Source organism: Acomys russatus, chromosome 26 (assembly GCF_903995435.1).
Source record: "Acomys russatus chromosome 26, mAcoRus1.1, whole genome shotgun sequence".
Lineage (NCBI taxonomy): Eukaryota > Metazoa > Chordata > Mammalia > Rodentia > Muridae > Acomys > Acomys russatus.
Window position 1 is genome coordinate 35,872,608 of NC_067162.1, and position 20,444 is coordinate 35,893,051.

The following is a 20,444-nucleotide window of genomic DNA, read 5'->3' on the forward strand; positions in this document are numbered from 1 at the left end:
GGTCCCAGTGCTGTAGGAGGACCTTGGCTTACTCTTGGGGCATGTAGGAAGAAGAGAAGCCTCTGTCTGTAGAGGAAGGAAACTGTCCGGTGCATGTTGGGAATAAACTGTGATCAGTCAGGGGAAAGCAATACTCCAGGCCACACCCTAAGGGCAGCAGATTCTGGGCAGGAGGCATGTGGTGTGACTGGAGCTCGAGGTAAGCATCGAGTCTGTGAGCCAAGATGGCAGAGAAACTCAGTTCTATGTATTCTTAGGGTAAATAGCCCATATCAGACCCTCCCTGTCTCCCATCCCCTAACTAGAAGCTGGGTGGCAGCTGGTGTCCACATCCCAGGCTGTAAATGACCCTGAATCGCTCATTTAATGTTTTCAGGCTCTATCTGGTGCCTGTGTATTCATTTGTGTGTGTGAATGCACATGTGTCTGCAGGTATGTGTGCTTGCGTGTAGAGGCCAGAGGACAATCTTGGGTGTTGTTCCTCCTTAAGGTCCACCCACTTTTTTTTTTCTTTTTTTGGTAACAGGTCCTCTCAATGGAACCTGAAGCTGGCCAATTAGGCTGAACTGGTTGGCCAGTGACCCTCCAGGGCCCATCTGTCTCTGTCTCCTGAGCTCTGGGATTACAAGCGCTCACCGGCAAGTCGGGCTGTTTATATAAAATCTGGGGATCAAACTCAGGTTCGTGCTTGTGCGCAATCATTTTACCAACTGAGTTAGCTTCCCAGCCCCTTTCTTGACTCTATTTTTAGTTAATTAAAAAAAAAAACCCTGGGAGATAACATTTCATGAACATAACCATGTACTGTGTGATGTTTTGACACGTGTCTGCCTTCTGGAACAACCGTGTTTCCTCAACTCTGAGAGGGTATAACAATAGTGCCTTTCCCATGGGGCTGCTGAAAGGCGTCTTGGGAAAATACATGGTCTGGCAAACGCTAAATACACGGAGCAGAGAGGATCAGGTGTCACTGCCAGGCTCAGCTTCTGCTGTGTGGCCCGTAGCTTTGAAGACAGCCTGTGGCACTCGCAAATCTTTCTCCCAAGTTCTCCTTCAATCTATGATATGAACATGGACTCATCACCTTCAGCGGTGCTACCTGATATACCGCTTACATTTCTCTTTCTATCTATCTATCTATCTATCTATCTATCTATCTACCTATCATCCTTTGAGGGAGAGACTCATTATATAGCCCTGGCTATCCTGGCTATGCTGTGGTAGATGAGGCTGGCCTCCAGCGTACAACAATCCCCTTGCCTTTGATCTTCAAGCACTAGGATCACAGGTGTGCACCCTCCTGCCTGGTCTTCAGTTAGCCTTTCAGTGAGGAGTTCTAGGCTATACATATACTGTTATTTGAATTAAGACAGAACCTCTCGAGCCTGGCATGGTGGCGCACACTTTTAATCCCAGCACACGGGAGGCAGAGGCAGGTGAATCTCTGTGAGTTCGAGGCCAGCCTGGTCTACACAGTGAGTACAGGACAGCCAAGGCTAGGCAGAGAAACTCTGTCTCCAAAAAACAGACAGACAAACAAACAAACAAAAACAGAGCCTCTCTACGCAGCTCTGGCTGCCCTGGGAGTGCTAATGTGTATAAGGATATCCTCAACTTGCAAGGCTTGCTCTTCCTGTCTCCACTTCCTCAGGCTGTGGATGTGGGGGGTAGGGGGGAAGTGGGGGTTGGGTACCACACTTGGCACAGTCTCTGCTCTTAATCTCAGGAAGACATTCCCTCCCTCTGTCTTTTTATTGCTGTGACACTTAACGATATGATTTTGTTAAGTTTCTGCACATGTGTTGCTTGCTTTTGTATCCATGTGTTGGGGAGGACATTTTTTTTCTATGCTAAGCCCCACTTTAAAGCGTTTATATTGTGGGTTTCTATGCTTATAGGAACTGGAGGCCATGGAAGACACAGTTTCCTGCCTTCGAGACTCATGCGAACACGTCAGGAAGGAGCCAGTTGTTACCTGTTGTGAATGATGTGAAGAGCCGGATGTTGCCTTGACTGAGCGTTCGGTAGTAGGACCAGCTTAAGTACAGCACCAGGGGCATCCAGATGATGGGGACAGAATACCTGTAGGAGGGACATCAGGGTGAGAGAGGTGTATATTCACGGGCCGGGGGCAGGGCAGCGGGTGACACAACACAGTCCAGCTTCCCTGAGGCATACATTTTTAACTACAGAAAGTATGTGGAGAGCCATGGTCAAAAGTCACAATGGCAATGGCATCGGGAGCAGGGGGAAAGAAAAGAGAAGCTGTGAGTCCATCTGTCTTTTTGAGAGGAGCGGAAAAGAAGTATGGGTTACCATGGTTACTGACTCTGGGCAGCTTCATAGACACTGCCCTCTTGTGGCAGGAGGACTAATTGCAGGAAAAATTGTTTCCACGGGCATTAAAGGCTTCTAACCATACATAGGAGTCTGGAACCCAGATGATAGATAGTGCCATGTGCAGGAACTGATTATGGCTACGGCCTGTCCTACCATCTCACAGAATTTACAGAACAGGGGCCCAATTGTTTCCCGCTTCTATATTTTACTGGTATTACCAGAGGAGAGGGGTGGGCCATCTCAGACCCTGCGTGGTCCTCACCAGTCAGTCTTGGAGAACGCCTCCATGAGGTCTGAGTGGAAGAGGCGAATGGGCCTGGCCACTGGCTGGTGGACCCACTCATCGTACTTCTCTCCCAGCTGGCCCACCTGCCACAGGAGGGGCTTCTGCCAGTCCACTAGGTCCTGCAAGAGACACATTGGGCCCTTGAGACTCATACGCCTAACATCCATTTCCACATCTCTTGGCTCTAGCATCCTATTCGAGAGCACCATCTCGGCTTGTGTGGTCTGTGTGGAGCCACCCACGCAGTGGCTTTGAGAGAGGGAACTCCAGATCTAACCACACTGCCCCTTCCAGCCCCAAGATGTGGAATCCAGATCAGGACCACGGCCTAAGCTTGCTTGGACCAAGAGCCATCAGATACCTGTCCCTCACACTGGGGTTGCTAAGTTGGCAGGGTGTGAGTCTGCCGTTGCCATCAGAGCCCAGCTAATGACTCAGACAGCATTGAGGATGGCTAACCCAAGAGCTAGATGGGCTGAGTGTTATGATGATGTCTAAGAGCCCATGCTGGACTCAATACATACAAAAAAAAAAAAAAACAAAAAACAAAAAACAAAAAACCCAACACATTCTGCATCACTGGGGGCTGCATATTAAATGTAGGAGGGCCTTTTCCCTCCATTGTAGACTCCCTTCTTGATGCTGGCCTAGATTGTTGACCCATCTGTTCATTCAAATAGCCACTCACTCAGTCATTTGCTTAACATTTGATTTTTTGCGCATTTTGATTTTTGTGAGTGTGCTAGGCACTGGAAAGAATCAACAGGTATGTAGGAGACCACCTTTGTTTCACACAGCTTGAATGCTTAACGTAAAGACTCTGGAGTCAGTCCTGGGTTCAAATCCTGGCACTACCACTCACTGTATGACTTTGGGATAACTATATGAGCTTTCTGAAACCCAGTTTCCTCTGCTATAAAACAGAATAATAACAATACCAGTGGAAGGAATTCAGTAGGATGGGGCATCCTAAGCAAGGCAGTTTAGTGCTGACTCAAGGATGCCACAATTGAGAGGCAAGAGGGCTGGCATGCATGCCCAGATTTGGGGTGAGCAAGGAAGACTGAGCATATGATCTGGGGTTTGTTCACCAATGCAGCAGACTTGGCTGGGTCGGGAGGCTATCGACACAGGGACCACAGGTTCAGATGTAGCCTTGAGAACAACTGCAGGCCACATTGCAGAATGGCTCATTGACATTGCTCTGTGGACTGCAGAAAGACAAAGCTGAGGGCTTAACAGAACACTTGGTTCAGGTCCAGGACTTGCCGTTTCATCTACCCAAGCCACTGTCACCCAGGCACACGTTATACAAACCTCAGCAGCACTCACAGGCTCACCCCCAGAGAAAAGACCAGAGGCTCTATTTAATTTTCAAAATTAAAGATTTTATTTTTATGTGTATTAGTGTTTGCTCTCTCTCTCTCTCTCTCTCTCTCTCTCTCTCTCTCTCTCTCTCTCTCTCTCTCTCTCTCTCTCTCTCTGTGTGTGTGTGTGTGTGTGTGTGTAAGTGGTGTGACTATGGAGGTCAGAAAAAGGCACTGGATCTCCAAAAGTGGAGTTACAGGTGGCTATGAACTGCTCATTGTAAGTTCAGGGAACCTAACTTGGGTCCTGAGCCATCTCTCCAGCCCCCAGAAACCCTATTTGTATTTGCAACACGCACGCACGCACACACACACACACACACACACACACACACACACACACTATATACACACACCACAGAGAGAGAGAGAGCGAGCTTTAAATCATATCTGAATGTGTTCTGACTCAAAGAATACAAGAGTACAATATGCAAATTATATATAGGCTAACATAGACAGATAGTGAAAAATGTGTCCAAAGTTTTACTCATAGGAATTACAGAGCTGAAGAGTTCATAAGAGCCTTTGCCTGTAGGCAACAAGAAGTGCGTGAAGATTTCTGATGACTTAGTGTATTGAATCGGATTAGTCCAGATTCCAAGCAGGAAAGAACAATGAACGTCAAGTCAGGGGCCCATCTAGCCCTGGCCTTGCTGCTCATCTGCTGTGAGACCCTGAGCAGGCATCCGTACCTGGCAGAGTCGCTCAGTTTCCTGTATGTAAAGCTGGCAGCCCAATAACCCATAGTCAGAGTGGGGATCTCCAATACAAGAGATCAACCTTCAACAAAGGAAGGTGACCACTGCAGGAAGAAGGGTGGCAGTGACAGGGAAGGGAAGGACAAGAGGAACAGGCAAGCCTGGGAGAGAGAGAAAGCGAGAGCCATGCAGTGGTTTGGAAACTTGCCTGCTCGTCCTTCCCTGGCCCTCCTTGCCAAAGCTGGCTCAGCCCCAGCAGGTCTCCCAGGACCTGGCCTTTGTGTGCTGAAGCTTCCCTAATATTGTCACCTCAGTTTTGCGAAAGGGTATATGGGTTCTGGAACAGGCAGGTAAGGCCACCAGTCACTCTCATGTTTGTGACCAGAGCAAGAGGTTCAAATTTCACTTGGTTGCTGCTCCCTTCCTCACTGTCTCTCTAACCTCATGCATGGGTCCAGTAGTACCGGGTCTCCAAGTATGTACAGATGCACACTTTATACCAGGAAAAAGAACAGGAGGAACCTTCTAGTAGACCATGTTACAACTTACCTTGCATTGGCTTGCAGAGCCTCACCTTAGAAGGACACATGAGAGCTTGAAGCTTAGCCTCAGCCTCAACACTCACTGAGCATGTACTGTGCTAAATGCCAACCACAGTTATAAGAGCTCTGTGCGGCTTCTGCATTCGCTCACTTCTCAACGGTCCCTGCTGAACATCTGCCATTGGCAGATGTGATACGGACGTGTTCAGGCTGCCCTGCTGTATCTTCACAATGGAGAACAGTCACCTGAGACCCACAGTATTCCTTGCTCTCAAGTCCTTGGGTTCTAAGACTTATGGAAAAAGCTCTTTACCCTGAGTCCTCTTCTCTGTCCCAAGTTTGTTTACGTTTTCTATCTCCTCTGTCCTTTCTTTCTTGCCTTATTTGCTATAATTTTGTATTTTGTTTATTTATTTATTAAAAAGATTTGTTTATTTATTATTATGTATACAGGCCAGAAGATCTCATTATAGATGGTTGTGAGCCACCATATGGTTGCTGGGAATTGAACTCAGGACTTCTGGAAGAGAAGTCAGTGCCCTTAACCTCTGAGCGACCTCTCCAGCTTCTGTATTTTATTTTTAAGAAATTTTAAACATTTTATTTATTTATATTGTATGCATGTATATGTGTGTGGGTGCATGCATGCCACGGGGGATGTATGGAGATCAGAGGACAGGTTCTGAGATTCAGGTCTTTCTTTCCCCATGTGGATTCCCAGGACTGAACTTAGATCGTTTGCCTTTACTTGATCAGCCTTCTTACCCTTCCTGCATTAACTATTTTAAAAACACTTTGACCTCAATACTTCCATTGGGTTTTAGTGATGTTTCTGAATTTTTCCTTCTGGTTGTTAGTCTAAGGTATCTTTTATTTTATAACTGTCTCAGATGAGACCCCTGGATCTTCTGTGCTCCACATGACACCCATATGCTTAAGTTTCATTTGCACATTTAATGTGACCTTAGATATTTTAAGATGGCTCAGTGGGTGAAGGCACTGATGACCTGAGTTAAAAACCTGGTAGAAGGAGATAACTGACTCCAATTTGTCTTTTGACCTTCACACAAGAGCTGTGGCACATATGTGCACCCCAACAAATACACGCAATGAAAAGAAAGCCGCTTATAGCTACCACACAGAGGTGTGGACAGGCGGGCGTATTCTCTCTACCTAGCAAAGGCTCGAGACATTTTTTTGGTCTTTTGAGACAGGATTTCTCTGTGCGATGGTCTGCCTTTTGATGTCCTGTTGCCCATTTGACCTGTACACATGCTTTCAGCCACTATTTAGGTAGACCAGAAAGCCCTGACACCTTCTACACAGGTTACTGTCTGCAGTCAGTGCAGAGGCTGCTTGTGGTCTGGCCTCCCTCCTTTTTTTTTTTTTAACCCCACACTGCTGAAAAAGTTTTCATTGGTACCCAGACTCTGGAGGCTGATGAAGGCCCTGCCTTTACCCCTGCAAACATCTCTCTCATCGTCAAGGGCCAACAGCAATAATTTTACAATCAGGTCTTTGTCCTGCTATTCCAGGGGCATAAAGTGAGATGCACAGAAGAAGTGCAGGCCCACTGACTTTCTCCCTATATTTGGAGTAAATATGTTGAGGCCCAGGAGGCCAGATCTTGAGGTGGAGGAAGCGGTTGGCTGATTGCACAAATAGGAACCTCCTTATCTCCTCCCATAGGTAGTTTGTTTTGGTGGTTTTTTAAAATTTCATTTCATTTCTTTGTGTGTGTATGCATGCACATGTACAAGCTCTTGTGTGAGTGTGTTATAGCGGACTAGCAGAGGTCAAACACAGTCTCCAGGAGCTGGTTTTCTTCCTATACCATATTGGTCCTGGAGATTGAATTTAGCTTGTTAGGCTTGGCAGCAAATGCCTTCACTGGCTGAGCCAACTCACAGGCTCCTGGCTGTGCATCCTGAGACAGGGTCTTATTATGCTATGCAGGCCTGGATGACCCGGATTTTGTGATGTAGACTAGGCAGCCCTCAAACCTGAGACAATTTTCTTGACTCTGCCTCTCAAACAATGGAATTACAGGCATATGCTGCTGTATCTGGCTCCTTCCCCTTGTGTGTGGCACCCTCAAAATGGTTTCCCAAGAGCTAGGTCTCCCAGTGCTAGGCCCTTCACCCGGTGATAGGCCCTAGTTTAGCTGCTACATGCACACTGGCTCCCCACCCACCCCCACCTTTCTTCTAGTCCTGCCTACTGAAGGGGCAGCATCTTCACCAGGTGAGAACAGCTTCTCACCTGCTGGTCAGTCCCACCGTGGCAGCTGGTGTACAGCTGATTGTGAGGAGGAGTAAGGCTTGCCGACAGCCTGCACGGGCTCATTGCTCATTCCTCCTTCACACACTTCCTTGGCCTCCTGCCCTCCCATGCAAATGGCTTTCTTCCTCTGAGCTGGCCCCTGGTCCAGTCCTCCCACTCTGTGCCGCCTAAAGTTCGGGGCACAGGGGAAGTCACCATAAAGGTCTAGAACTACTGTAGGAGGTTGATGGAGGCAAAGGAGAGAAACGCAGGGCACAGATCATGCCTCCCAGGCATCTGGGGACTTCTATGGCCACCCTCATATTGAACCTGTGGGACCTGATTCGCAGAACAGGCAAGTCTAGTGCTCAGTGCTGGGCTGCGTGGATGCAGGCGAATATATGCTCAGAAGCTACTCTGGAGTGGGCAGGTTACTGGGCTGGGGCCTTCGCTGGTGGGCCATAGACCTGAGCAACAACAGGCTGGGCCTGGGATGCAGATGCAAGTCAGGGAACGTCTAGGCCAAGCATCTTGTGTACTCCATGCCCTTCCCCAAACACAGCTCTGCCCCTGCCAAGCCAGGAAGGGGGGAGGGTGCTCCTGGCTATGCCAGGAATGCAGCTGGGAGCAGCATGCAGCAGAAGGAAAGGGCAGCCTGGTGTGGGCAGAGGGCCTGCTGCCAGGGTGCGGAGGGGCTGCCTCTGCTTTCCTTCTTGTTCTCCAGATCACCTTTCTCCTGGGCAGCACAGGAACCAGGTGGCATGGACCACTCCCCTGGGGCTGCTTCAACTTACTAGCAAGTGCTCAGCATCCACTTCTTTCCAGGGGAGCAAGAGCAAGAGGTGGCAGCTGCGCCTGTGCCAGTGGCTCCTCCCACTACCATGAGCTTAATCAATCGTTTAAAGAAATGTCCACCCAGACCCCAGAGCATCTGCTCCAGGACAGCTTTCTGAGCCATGGAGGCATAGAAAGCAGCAGGCCAGTGAGGAGAGACTCCAACGGACAAAAAAGCTCCCTGGGGTGGGGGGGGGGGGGGGGGGGGGGGGGGGTGTCCTGGCTGCCTTTTCTATGCCCTAGTGATAAACGATGCTGGGGTCTGGTCCTATACTCATTATCTTTTGCAAGCTTTAGTCTTCAGGTTGGGGCTGTGATAACCTCATATTACAGGTTAGAACACCGAGGGTCGGCTGCGTGGCCACGGATGCTAAGGTTGGACCTGACCCTGAGCACGGAGCTCAGAACCTGAGTTCTCGGCACCTGGGGACCCAGACCACCAACCAGTGAGATCAGGGGCTCGGGGCTGTGGATTCCTCAGCACAGAAATGTGGAGATTCTGCAGCAGTGCCCAGCGTCAGCTGGAGCACAAAGCAGGCCGGCTGTGGTCCTGCCAGGACCCCTGCAGACCTCTCCTGATCAGAAGAGGTGGGACAAACTCAAGGCCACTGAGGTAGCTCTGGACCACCTGACTTCTCTTCTGGTACTCCGTGTCTCTCCACGGAGGGGACATAGAGTCTGGGCAGAGTACCCAGAGGTGAGCCAAGCTAGAGCTCACAGTCAGGTCTTATCATTTGGACCCAAGTCCTTGTCAACTTGCATTAGAACCTCCAAGGAGTTGAGCCCAGCTGGCTAACGTCAACCCTGAGTAGCTCTAGAGACCCTGGAACTCTCGATGTTAAAGGCTATATATGTGATGCTGAGGTCAGGGTAGGTCCTCAGGGGAACTTACCCCCTTTGTGTGTATAGATGTCCATGTGTGTTTGTATGTGTCTGTGCACGCACATGTGTGTGAGTACAGATGCACCTATGTGCATATGTGCGCAGAAGCCAGAGGGAGCCCCTAGGTGTCTTCACATTATTCATTCATTCATTTATTTTCTTATTCACTTTGAGACAGTCGCTCACTGAACTTGGAGCTTTACTGATTGGCTAGACTGACTGCCCACAAGCCCCAACTGTCTCCTCCTCTCCAGTGCTGAGGTTACAGGTGCACATATGTAGGTGCTGGGAATTGAACTTGGGTCTTCATGCTTCTGGCAGGCACGTTAATGACTTAGCCATCTCCCCAGCTCTACCAAATGCATTTTGATTGGTGTTACCTGGCTGGCTGGTTTTTTGTATGACTCTTAAGGGAAAGGGTAGCTAGCTTACATCTACTGACAGCTTTGCCTAGGTGAAGGAAGCTGATTATGCTGGAATCTGGCTTAACTTGAGGCAGGATGAGGAAGAAGGCGTGGCCACTCTGGAGACACCTCCAGAACCTGTTTGGTTTTATCCTTCTTTTCAGTCATTCCCCTCTCCCAGCCATGGGGCTCAGAAAGGACTCACTTTGGGCCAGATGAAAGGTGGAAGGGTTTCAAGATACACAGAAGGTAGTTCAGAGAAAGGAGCTCATTAAGTACGGTCAGCTAGGCTACCCACTGTGCAGAATGTTTACCTGTGCCTCATCTGTGGTTACCATGCCAATCAGGCTGCTTACCTGCTGGCCTCCCAACATTGGCAGAAGACTTCAGCTCTACTCTCAGCTTTGGATCCTGGCATTTGTTTGTGTTTAGTTGGTTGTTGGCTCTGCTTGTTTGATTTTTTTTTTTTTCTTCAAGATAGGGTTTCTCTGTGAAGCCCTGGCTGTCCTGGAACTCACTTCATAGACCAGGCTCGCCGTGAGCTCAGAGATTTGCCTACTTCTCCCTCCTAAGTGCTGGGATTCAAGGGGTGTGCCACCATTCCTGGCCTGGCTCCTGTCATTGTTAACAGGAGCAAGTTAGAATACAGATGATTCATGAAAAATGCTTGGCTCAAGTATGAACTCAACAGCAAAATTACTAACTTAGTCAGCCACGATGGTACACACCTTTAATCCCAGCAATCAGAGAGGCAGAAGAAGAGGCAGGTGGAACTCTGTGAGTTCAAGGTTAGCCTGGCCCTACATAAAAAGCTCCAGGACAGCCAGGACTACATAGTGACAGTGTGTCTCAAAAACAAAACAACCTGAAGCTGCATTAATTTGGTGTTCACTTTTTGTCTCGGTATGCCTTGGGGAAGAGCCTCAGCAAGCCCCTTAAATCCCACGCGCTTTACCTGCCTCCTGGGAGGCTGGCACCCCCACCCGCCTCCAAAATGGACCGGGTACAGAAGGCAAACAAGGGAGGACTCTGAAAAGAACATGGTGAGTAGTATAGAAATAAAGCAGGCTGAAGGGAGGAGGTGTGGCCAGAAGTCAAGAGTGACGTGATGGGCAACTGTGGTCACAGGCAGCCTGGGTTCTAGAAAACAGAGACTTGCAAGTGGGAAGGAGCGGTAGCCTAGGTTTTCTGTTTGCTTGTTTTTGTTTTGTTTTGGTTTGTTTTTTGCCTCCTAAGGAAGCATGTGTCCTACTCAGTTGAGAGAGTCAATGGGTAATCTAGATCATTCTGGTAAAATTCCACAGAGCCTGACAGTCAGGTGGCCCTCACCTCTGATGGTGTGGCACCAGAGTCTCTTGCTTTTTGCCCCTTTCTGCTGCCTTTTCAGAGTCTTCTGCTCCCAGCCCAGCAGGATCAGCCTAGTTTCTCCTCACTCTTCTCAGCCTGACCCACTTGGCTCCCCCACTTCTAGGGCCAATGAAGCTGGGCCCTGGCAAGCTCATGGCAGCACCCAGAGGGTCCACCTTGAGTACAAAGCAAAGGAGTTCCACCCATGCAAACTCACCCCTGGCCTGCTGACCCTCTGTGGGGGAGACAAGGCCACTGCCTTGTTGGTGTCTTTCCACAGCTTCTCAAGACTCCAAATTGCTAGAGAAGCCTATTTGTACTATGTACCCTGCTCCTCTTATCTCTACCTTGGGCAAGCCCTATGCTGGTGATGAGTAAGTATGGCTTCTCCAGGAATGGGAGCCAGAAAGCGGATTCCAACAAGCCGATGAAAGGTTTTCCACGTGACCTGGGCAAGCCTTTACTCTTTGCTGGCCTATTTTTCTCTTGGTCCCATGGCTCAATGGAGGCACTAGGGGCATGGAACGATCTTCCAGCCTCTCAAGCTTGATGCACCACGTTTTTGTCACATTCTAGGAGCTCATCCCACTACAGACGGGGGATATATCTGAGTCTTGGGGCCACAGCCTTGAGCATCCTGATTAATGTGGCCCAGCAAACAACCAGCTATGGAAAGCTCCTTTGAGCCATGTCCCTTCTCTGGTCACCTGTTTCTTGGAATGCTTCCTGCATTTCCCCATGCTGCCACAACTGCTTTGAGAAGGAAGAGGTAGCTGTTCTATTTGCTTCTGTGCCTCTGATGCCCCTTGTGGTCAGGGGACACAGAGGTCAGGTCCTTGGAGACATGCACACTCATGTCTAGTCCAAGAGACAGTGTTGTGATCCAAGATGAAGGGATGTTATTTCTAACGCGTGAGCGTGGCTCTCACCTGAGTCCCTCCAGGAGATGCAGCTTTCCCAAGCTCTATAGGGAGGCCCCGGTTTTCCTGAGCTCTATCGGGAGCCCCCCAGCTTTCCTGAGCTCTATAGGGAGCCCCCATTCCATTTCTTCAGGGCTCACCTCAGAGCAGATAGGATCTGTGTTGTCTCTACACTACAAAAGAAGCTGGTTGCAAGACTTTGCATACACCTTAGCTTTCCCCAGCCCTATCTGCCACATAACCTTTGCAAGTACCATGGTTCTTTACCCACAAGGGTCTCCCCTGGGTGACCATACATGCCAGGAACAGATTTGCCATGTACCCTGGCCAGGGTGTGTATGTCAGCCCTGTGTCATTGTTCCCTTTCTAACTTCTGGGTTCCTGAAGGGAGACCCGTCTTATCCCAGGTTACTTGGGATGGGTTTCTTGCTGAGATCTCATGTACCATTTACCCCAGCTTTCCCCCAGAAAGTCCTCCCCGACACCCAGCCCCCAACACCTGCAGCTAGGTTTGCTGCCCCAGGTCACAGTTGGGCATTGTAAGTACCAGCGTCTACTCTTCATCTCCCCTACCACACACCCTTCCCCTCCCCCAGCAACCCCAATCACCCCCAATGTCCTGGGCCAGCTACCTTGTCCCAGTCCACCACTTTGAACTGTGGCTCAGTTGCAGGGTCTGTCTTCTGAGCTTCTGTAGAGGACACAGCACCATTCTCTATGGGATCCTGGAAAGAGAAGATACAAAAGTATTCACAGGACGAAGGGAGAGAAGGGAGCTCCCAACTGCCCAAGTGAGAGAGCCAGGAATGGGGTGGGGAGGGGGTGGGGGGCATGGTGGGACTGGGGTGGGTGGAAATCAAGGACATCAAGTACTTTTGCCATCAGAGACACTGGTGTGGGTGTCATTATTCTTTGTACTTCTCCCTTACTGAACAAAAATGAAAGACGCAGAACAATCTGGAAGAGTAAAGCTAACTATAAAGAAAAGAGAGAGTGGCTAAGGGTAGCTGCCAGGTCCGGCAGGTGTCAGGCAAACCAGATCACAGAGAGGCACCAAGGGCACCTGGTAGGGCTCATGGTGCCACTCCTGATGATGCCACCCCCTCTCCCTTCCTCTCTGCCTGGTTACTCAAATTCGTGTGGGTCACAGGCTTGCCCATGTGATCACAGTGGAGAACGGCAGCTGGGAGCCAGGGAGACTGGTCCTCCAGCAATCGCCCGTCAGCCAGTGGTCACATGTGGGGCAGAACTAGCTGAGGTGTGCCCAAGTGGGCTCAAGGTTAATTTAAACTAGCAAAGAGGTAAAGCCAGAAGGAGATGGAATGTGCTGGGAAAATCACACAGCTTCAGCTGGCTTTGACGTCATGCGGGGCGAGGCTAGCCAGAGCAGGTTTGCAGGGAAGTAGAATCCCATGCTTCCCTGTAGGAAGGGCAGGGACAGACCTTGCCAGTGGGGCCTTCCTGGGACCCTGTGCCCCCAAACAACCATAGTTCTCGTGACTCTGGAAAGCAAGATGTTATTGTCAAGAGGCCTAGGTGCTCTAAGCAGGCACCTGGGCTTTCTTTTTACTTTCCCTCATAGTATGTGGCCCACATTAGTCCTTACGTCACTGTGTAGCTCAGACACACCTCGAACTCCCCACTGTCTGTATCAGCCCCCCACCCCCCAGGACTGGGATTACGGCCATGCACCACCACTCCCAGCAGCATTGGGGTTTGCTACTATGCTTACATTTTTCTTTCCAGTAATCCTAAGAGAACTTAATGGTGATGGTGACCATGTTGGCATTTTCTGGGGAAAACCAGAGAGGCAACCCAAAAGTGGGTTTCTGCAGTCCTACTTTTTGTCATTTTGGGGTTATCAGGATAATACCTGCATGTATACACACACACACACACACACACACACACACACACACACACACACACACACACAGAGGTATATATATATATATATATACATTTTTTACCGCACTCAGAGAGTCAGTAAACACATATAGAAGGGCAAACTCTTTTTTGCTTGTTCATTTGTTTTGTTTTTCTTCTTTTTCTAAAGATGCACTTAATTATTAAGTTCACAGTGTTTTGCCTGAATATACATCAGAAGAGGGCACCAGATCTCATTATAGATGGTTGTGAGCCACCACGTGGTTGCTGGGAATTGAACTCAGGACCTTTGGAAGAGCAGACAGTGCTCTTTACCTCTGAGCCACCTCTCCAGCTCCTATGTATACATTTTTACCTGAGACAGAGTCTTGCTTTGCATCCTAGGCTGGTCTCAAAATTACCATTCTCTGACCAGCAAACTACAATCACATATGCTGGGGTTGCCCATATGTACCACTACACACAGCTTCCATACTTGAGTTTTTAAGATATTATCTTAATTTTAAAATAGCAACAACAACATCAGTAATATTTCGATTTTTGAGACAGGGCTTCTCTATGTAGCCCTGGATGTCCTGTAACTCACTCTGTAGACTAGGCTGGCCTTGAACTCACAAGATATTTGCCTGCCTCTGCTTCCGTAGTGCTGGGATTAAAGGTGTACTCCACGACTGCCTTGACAAGGCTGTTTCTTTTTTTTTTTTTATTGATTTATTTATTTTACGTATATGAGTGCTCCATTTTTATGCACACCAGAAGAGGGCATTATACAGAGCCACCATGTGGTTGCTGGGGATTGAACTTAGGGCCTTTGGAAGAGCAGCCAGTGATCTTAACCACTGAGCCATCTCTCCAGCCCAGGATTTTTGTTTTGTTTTGTTTTTTGAGACAGGGTTTCTCTGTGTAGCCTTGGCTGTCCTGGACTCGCTTTGTACACCAGGCTGGCCTCAAACTCACAGCGATCCTCCTGCCTCTGCTTCCCGAGTGCTGGGATTAAAGGTGTGCACCACCACTGCCTGGGCCTGTTGTTTCCTTTTTAATTATGTGTATGTGTGTGGGTATATGTACATAAGTGCAGTTCATGCAGAGACCAGAAGAGGGTATCAGATCCCCCAGGAGCTGGTATTTGTGAGCTGTCTAATTTCGGTTCTGGCAAACCCAGGCCCTCTGCAAGAGCAGTGTGCACTCTTAACCATTGGGCCAACTCTCCAGTCACTTACGATTTTTTTTTTTTTAAACAAAGCATCTTAAATGCCCTCTCCTGAGGGCTTTATCCACTGTGCTGTCAACCCCTCCCTGTGCTGTGCTGTCAACCCCTCTTTCCTAGATGGCTATTTCCTCCTGACTACTCCATGTGATGCTATTCTTGCTTGTCAAAACCTAAATGAGTGGGCACACCTGTGAGGGGATTTTTTTTTTCTCAACTAAATAATTTGATATCCAGTTCTTGCACCACCGCTGTGGCAGATCGTAGCACTTTGTGCTGTGGCGGCCAGGCAGCGCAGCTCTGTGACAGGTTAGGCATTTCTGTAATGCCTGAGAGGAAGGTTAGCATGGAGGGAGAAGTGAGGGTGGAGCCCAAGAGATGCTCTGAGAGGCTGTAGGCCAAACCTGCCCCTGCCAAGGTGGACATGAAGCTGAAACACTCCAAGGGAAAGGATAAATAATCAGAGACAAAAATGCAGACAAAAGGGAAGCTGGGAGCAAAGGGCAAACAGGCTGAAGTGGCTGCCGCAAGCTACAGATCTGCCTGCAGAAAATGGAGAGACGGGAAACCAGAGTCCAGCCTCTGAGGTAGAAGAAGAAGAGAAAGAAGCCAAGTCTGGCTAACTATCCATCGTGTCTGTTCGTGGTCCCTGCCTCCCTTCTTGTGCAACCCGGAGAAATATTTGCATCAATTATTTTGCAAATTCGAGTTTTTAGTAGCTCTAGAAACTTTTTTTTTTTTTTTTTTAGTGTTTCGAGACAGGGTTTTTCTGTGTAGCCTTGGCTGTCCTGGACTGGCTTTGTAGACTAGGCTGGCTTAGAACTTACAGCGATCCACCTGCCTCTGCCTCCTGAGTGCTGGGATTAAAGGTGTGTGCCACCACCTCCTGGATAGAAACATTTTTAAAAGGTAGGGGAACCCTACATTATGCTATATTCTAAGTATAAATGATTTTTTTAAGAGGTTAAATCATTTGCTGGTTGTTTTGTTTTGTTTTTGTTTTTGTACAACTAGGAAATAGCAGGATACTCAATCAGGAGAGGCTGTGACTGTGTTTAGAGGAGGCTGGTTTTACAGCCTACGATACCAAGCAAACTAAACAGCAAATTGGAGTCACAGTTGTCCATTCATGTTTGGAATAGTTTCAATTATATCTGGCCTAGTGTTTCTAGCAGAAATATATGCTGTATGTGGCATAAAATTGCAAGTTGTTGGAACTGAGGCTTGTGAACACATCGCTGTTACATGAGGTCTTAAAGAAAAACTTTCTAAATTTGAGGCTGGAGCATCACTGGAATACATTCAAAGAGAAAGAACACGTGGCTCTTCATTTGGGCATGTGAGCACAATGTGTGGCTCCTCAGGGTCCAGGTACATGGGTTATGAATTGAAATGTCTGTGGACACTACTCCTCAACCAATAATATCTCAGTTGTGAAAAAAAAATCATTTGAAGTAGGAAGACCCACTTCTAATCCGGATCTCTGTAGGAAGATACACCTTTAATCTGGATCTTTTGAAGTGGGAAGACACACCTTTAATCTGAACCACACTTTGTTGCTGGCAGTCTATATATAAGGTCATGGAAGAATTCTCTCTCTCTTTCTCTCTCTCTCTCTCTCTCTCTCTCTCTCTCTCTCTCTCTCTCTCTCTCTCTCTCCTTGCCTCTGTGCTCTCATTCCTGCTAGCAAGCCCATTCCTTCACTGGCATCAGAGCCTACTTCTTTGGGATTCCAGTGTCTACTGAAGACCAGCTGAGACACCCAGCCTCATGGACTGAACAACTACTGGATTCATGAACTTTCCATTCATAAGCAGCCATTGTTGAATTATCTGGGCCACATCCTATAAATCATTCTAATAAATCCCCTTTAATATATTATATATTTATATCAAATTACATATATACATATATATAATATATGTTATATATTATATCTACACACGCCCTTTCTCCCCGTATTCTATCCCTTCTCTGTACTGCAGTCCTACCCACTAATCTTTATAACTGAAGACAAAAGGATGATCTTAGCTGGAAGAGGTTTTCATACATGGTATCATTTAATATTTTTGTCTATGCTACACTCTTTAGACTCTCAGAGAAATCTCATACAGAACTTATTGGGGCCACCCACCTGACAACCCCTGGAAACAGAAGGAAGGCACAAAGTATTCCACTATCTGACTCATGTTTCCAGTCTTTGGCACATCATCTCTTATGCTCTTACTTCCTGCTTCCGTGTCCTGGAAATCACCCTTGGATCCTACCCTCTGAGGCTGCATAATTCCTCCTCCTTCCACCTAACAGGCACACACACATCTGAAGAGACCCAGTGTTCCCACCTCATGCCATCTGCCTTTCCCCTAGGCTCTCCCCTCCCCCATAGAAGAAGGTCTCTAAGCATGCTGTTGGGTCCACGTTTGTCTCCCAAAGAACATGTGGTGGCCACATGTAGAACCAAGCAGAGCTTGTACCCGCCTCTCATGAACCTATTTTCTGACCATGGGAACTGAGCAAACATCTAAACTTTTGACCACCAATCTATCGGCTCACTCCCTCAGTTTATTGAGCCCTGGAGCCTTTCTTAGCAGCTTCTTTGTTGGCATGGGGTTGTAGGGTACTATATTCTATATTGATTATATATCATATTTTATAATTATGGAGGTTATATAATTATATAATGACATATAAATGTACAATTATGGATTGTAATGAATAATCTTCATTGACAGATTCTCTAGATGTATAGTCTTACCCTGAGAACACATCTCTGGGGTTGTCTATGAGAGTGTTTTCAGAAACATAACAATCAAGGATGTCTGACTTTCTGATACTGCAACATGATCTTGTCATGGACCTCAGACACACCTGGGTTTAACTAAGGACGGGAATCCTCATTATTAATATGATGGCCCCATCCTGAGAGCCAGCGTGACAGACTGAATAAAAAGGAGTAGAGCAGCCATCTCTCTTCGCTTCCTGATGGTAGAAACAAGGTTGACCAGTTGCCTCCAACTCTCACCACTATGCCTTCCTTACTGTGATGAACCAAATGAAGCTCTCCTTCTTTTGAGTTGCTTGTTTGTCAGATATTGTTCACAGCAAAGAGAAAAATAACACAGAGGGGAGGTGAACCCGCTTTGCTGTTCACTGGAGCAACACAAAAGTTGTGCGGTGAGGACAGGGACATGTAGTACAGTGACTCAGATGGGTTGGTGCGGACTCTAGATAGATGCTACAAGAGGAAATACACCAATTGTTCACTCTGAATCAATTCTAAGGCTCTAGTTGAAAAGTTATTGGAAGTCCAGTTTTACATAGAGATGATGGCTACAAATGGACAAAACTGTTAAGGCGTTTCTGTTCAATTCAGAACATATTCTGTTTTAAGTGAGAGAAGTGGAGGGGCAACTGCCCTGGGGTCCTGTTCCTCCTAAGAACCAGGAGGCGGGGCATCTCCTCACAAGGAAGTGTGACTCCCTAGTCTGCATGCCAGCATGGAGTAGCCAGTGGTTCTTTCCAGAGAGTTCTTTTGAGTCATAGACCAATCCCAGAGTGAGAGCTGACTATGGAAGCACGCTGACCATGAAGGATGAGGAATGAGGGGTAAAGTGATCTCCTCCTGACTTTTTTTTTTCTGCTGCCCTAGCCTAATCAGACCTCGAAGAGGCCTGGACACCATCAGGCAGCGTTGTCACGAGTGATATGCTTTCAACAATTCCTGGAGTGACCATATGAACAAAGAACTTCATGGGTGGCCTTGTTGGATGACAGCCTTCACTGTCAGAGGCCCAGATTAATATTGTAAGACTTAACAGGCATCCAACATGGGAAGAGACTCCAAAGAAAGCTCCAGCCGGCCACCCAGTGACATCACCTACAGCAGGCATATTCTAGGCTGGACATGTTTCCTCAGCATGCCTTTTATTACTAATCTTCTCAAGACGAGCTGTGAGATCCCAGAGGGTCTAGAAAGTCCTTTCTACTTGTGAACAGAAGACCCCTGGGATGAGGTTCTCCTGATCCCACTCCTAGGGGGCCCAGGAGCTGAGACCTGCCAGCCGCAGCCGTCACGCACGCCACACTTGTAGCCCTGGACCCTGTTTCCCAGGCTAGTGTTTATTCTGCAGTCAGGTTGGGCTCATTCTTGCATTCCACAAGCAAACACCATCCATGAATCACAAGTGTGCAAAGGTCACCCCAGGGGAATAGGTACGGCCCTAACTTTAAAAGTCTTTAAATTTTTATTTATTTATTTATTTTTGGGAAACTTCCACAATGTGTTTAGAAGACTCTCTGAGAGGGAAGCCAAAGGGACTTATAAAGCAATAGAGAATCCCAAAGCCAAGAAAAGTGTTCTGGTTGATGCCCTTAGACTGGACAAGTTTCAGTATTTGGGGAGGAAGGTGAGTAATTTTGTAGTCAGACTTATATTGCCTTTCACAAGAATGATTAACACAAATGCTAATGAGTGTGCCCTGACAGAGTGTCCTTTCTACCTGTGTTATGTGACAACAGCCTTTCACCTGTGTCATGTGATGACAGCTTTCTTCTTTTAGGGGAAAAGACGACTGAGGAGGGGTCATGCTATCAAGTCCAGACTGGACTTGAACTCAGCATCTTTCTGCCTTAGCCTCCTTACTGTCGAAAACACAGGCACTGCCACCATGCCTGGGAAGTAACCACTTCCTCATAGGATCTACCTGAGGGACACAAGACAGTCATTTCCAAATTCTCTGTGGAAAAATGCACAGATGCTTAGGGATGGAAACATCCCTCCCCCCTCCTTCTCCTCCCTCTATTTATTTGTTTGCCTGTTGATTTCCTCTCAAGCTAGAATGTGAGATCCTCAAGGTGGGGTCCTGGTGGCCTTGCCCATTGTGAGGCACAGGCCCCAGGATGGCACTCAAATACTTGCTGAATGAGAGGACTCAGATGAGGGTTTGTATGTGGGTAGGGTGGCAAGAAGAGACTGCTCCAGTGCCTTCCACAGGCTGCTTTTCCTTAGAAAGAGAAAGACAGCTACAAGGAGTCATCAATGCAACCTGGCGTAGGCTGGCACTGTACTTTCCCAGCTAAGAGTCACTGGACCTGCTGAGCAGTATACTGTGGAGAGTGAGGTGTGCATTTGGATCCTTAAATCCTTCCAGGCACAGTCTGAGGCTACGTGGGAGAGTAGCCTGCAGACAAGCGCACCTGCCACAACTTCTCCCAGCTCAGTGCTAATCACTGGCTGGTCATGAGGTGTCACTTGCTCTTGCCTTGTGGCAGCAGCCCTGCTCACATCTCTGGGCCTCCCTCCCCAGCCAGCTCTCTCACATCATTCAGCTCCATTGGACCCAAATGCACAGAGCACCTGGCAGGTGTTCACTGGAAGCCCCTGATGTTTCCAGACAGCCCCTTCCATACACCTGCCTCTTGGTGACAGCCCAGGATAAGGGGAGAAGGTAAGGCAGCCTCTAGTTTGC

At 48.1% G+C, this 20,444-nt stretch overlaps 1 protein-coding gene and 1 pseudogene across 1 annotated transcript in view; one reads left to right on the plus strand and one right to left on the minus strand.

Moving 5' to 3' along the window:
• Fa2h (fatty acid 2-hydroxylase) overlaps positions 1-20,444 on the minus strand; it is a 52,052-nt gene that overhangs the window by 7,793 nt on the left and 23,815 nt on the right. Inside the window, exons 2-4 of the mRNA XM_051168783.1 lie at positions 12,515-12,607; positions 2,603-2,745; positions 1,976-2,082 (exon numbers count right to left, since the gene is read on the minus strand). Coding sequence (XP_051024740.1) covers positions 1,976-2,082; positions 2,603-2,745; positions 12,515-12,607 — 343 coding nt within the window. The remainder of the gene's footprint in view (positions 1-1,975; positions 2,083-2,602; positions 2,746-12,514; positions 12,608-20,444) is intronic.
• On the plus strand, positions 15,302-15,599 carry LOC127209613 (non-histone chromosomal protein HMG-14-like; annotated as a pseudogene).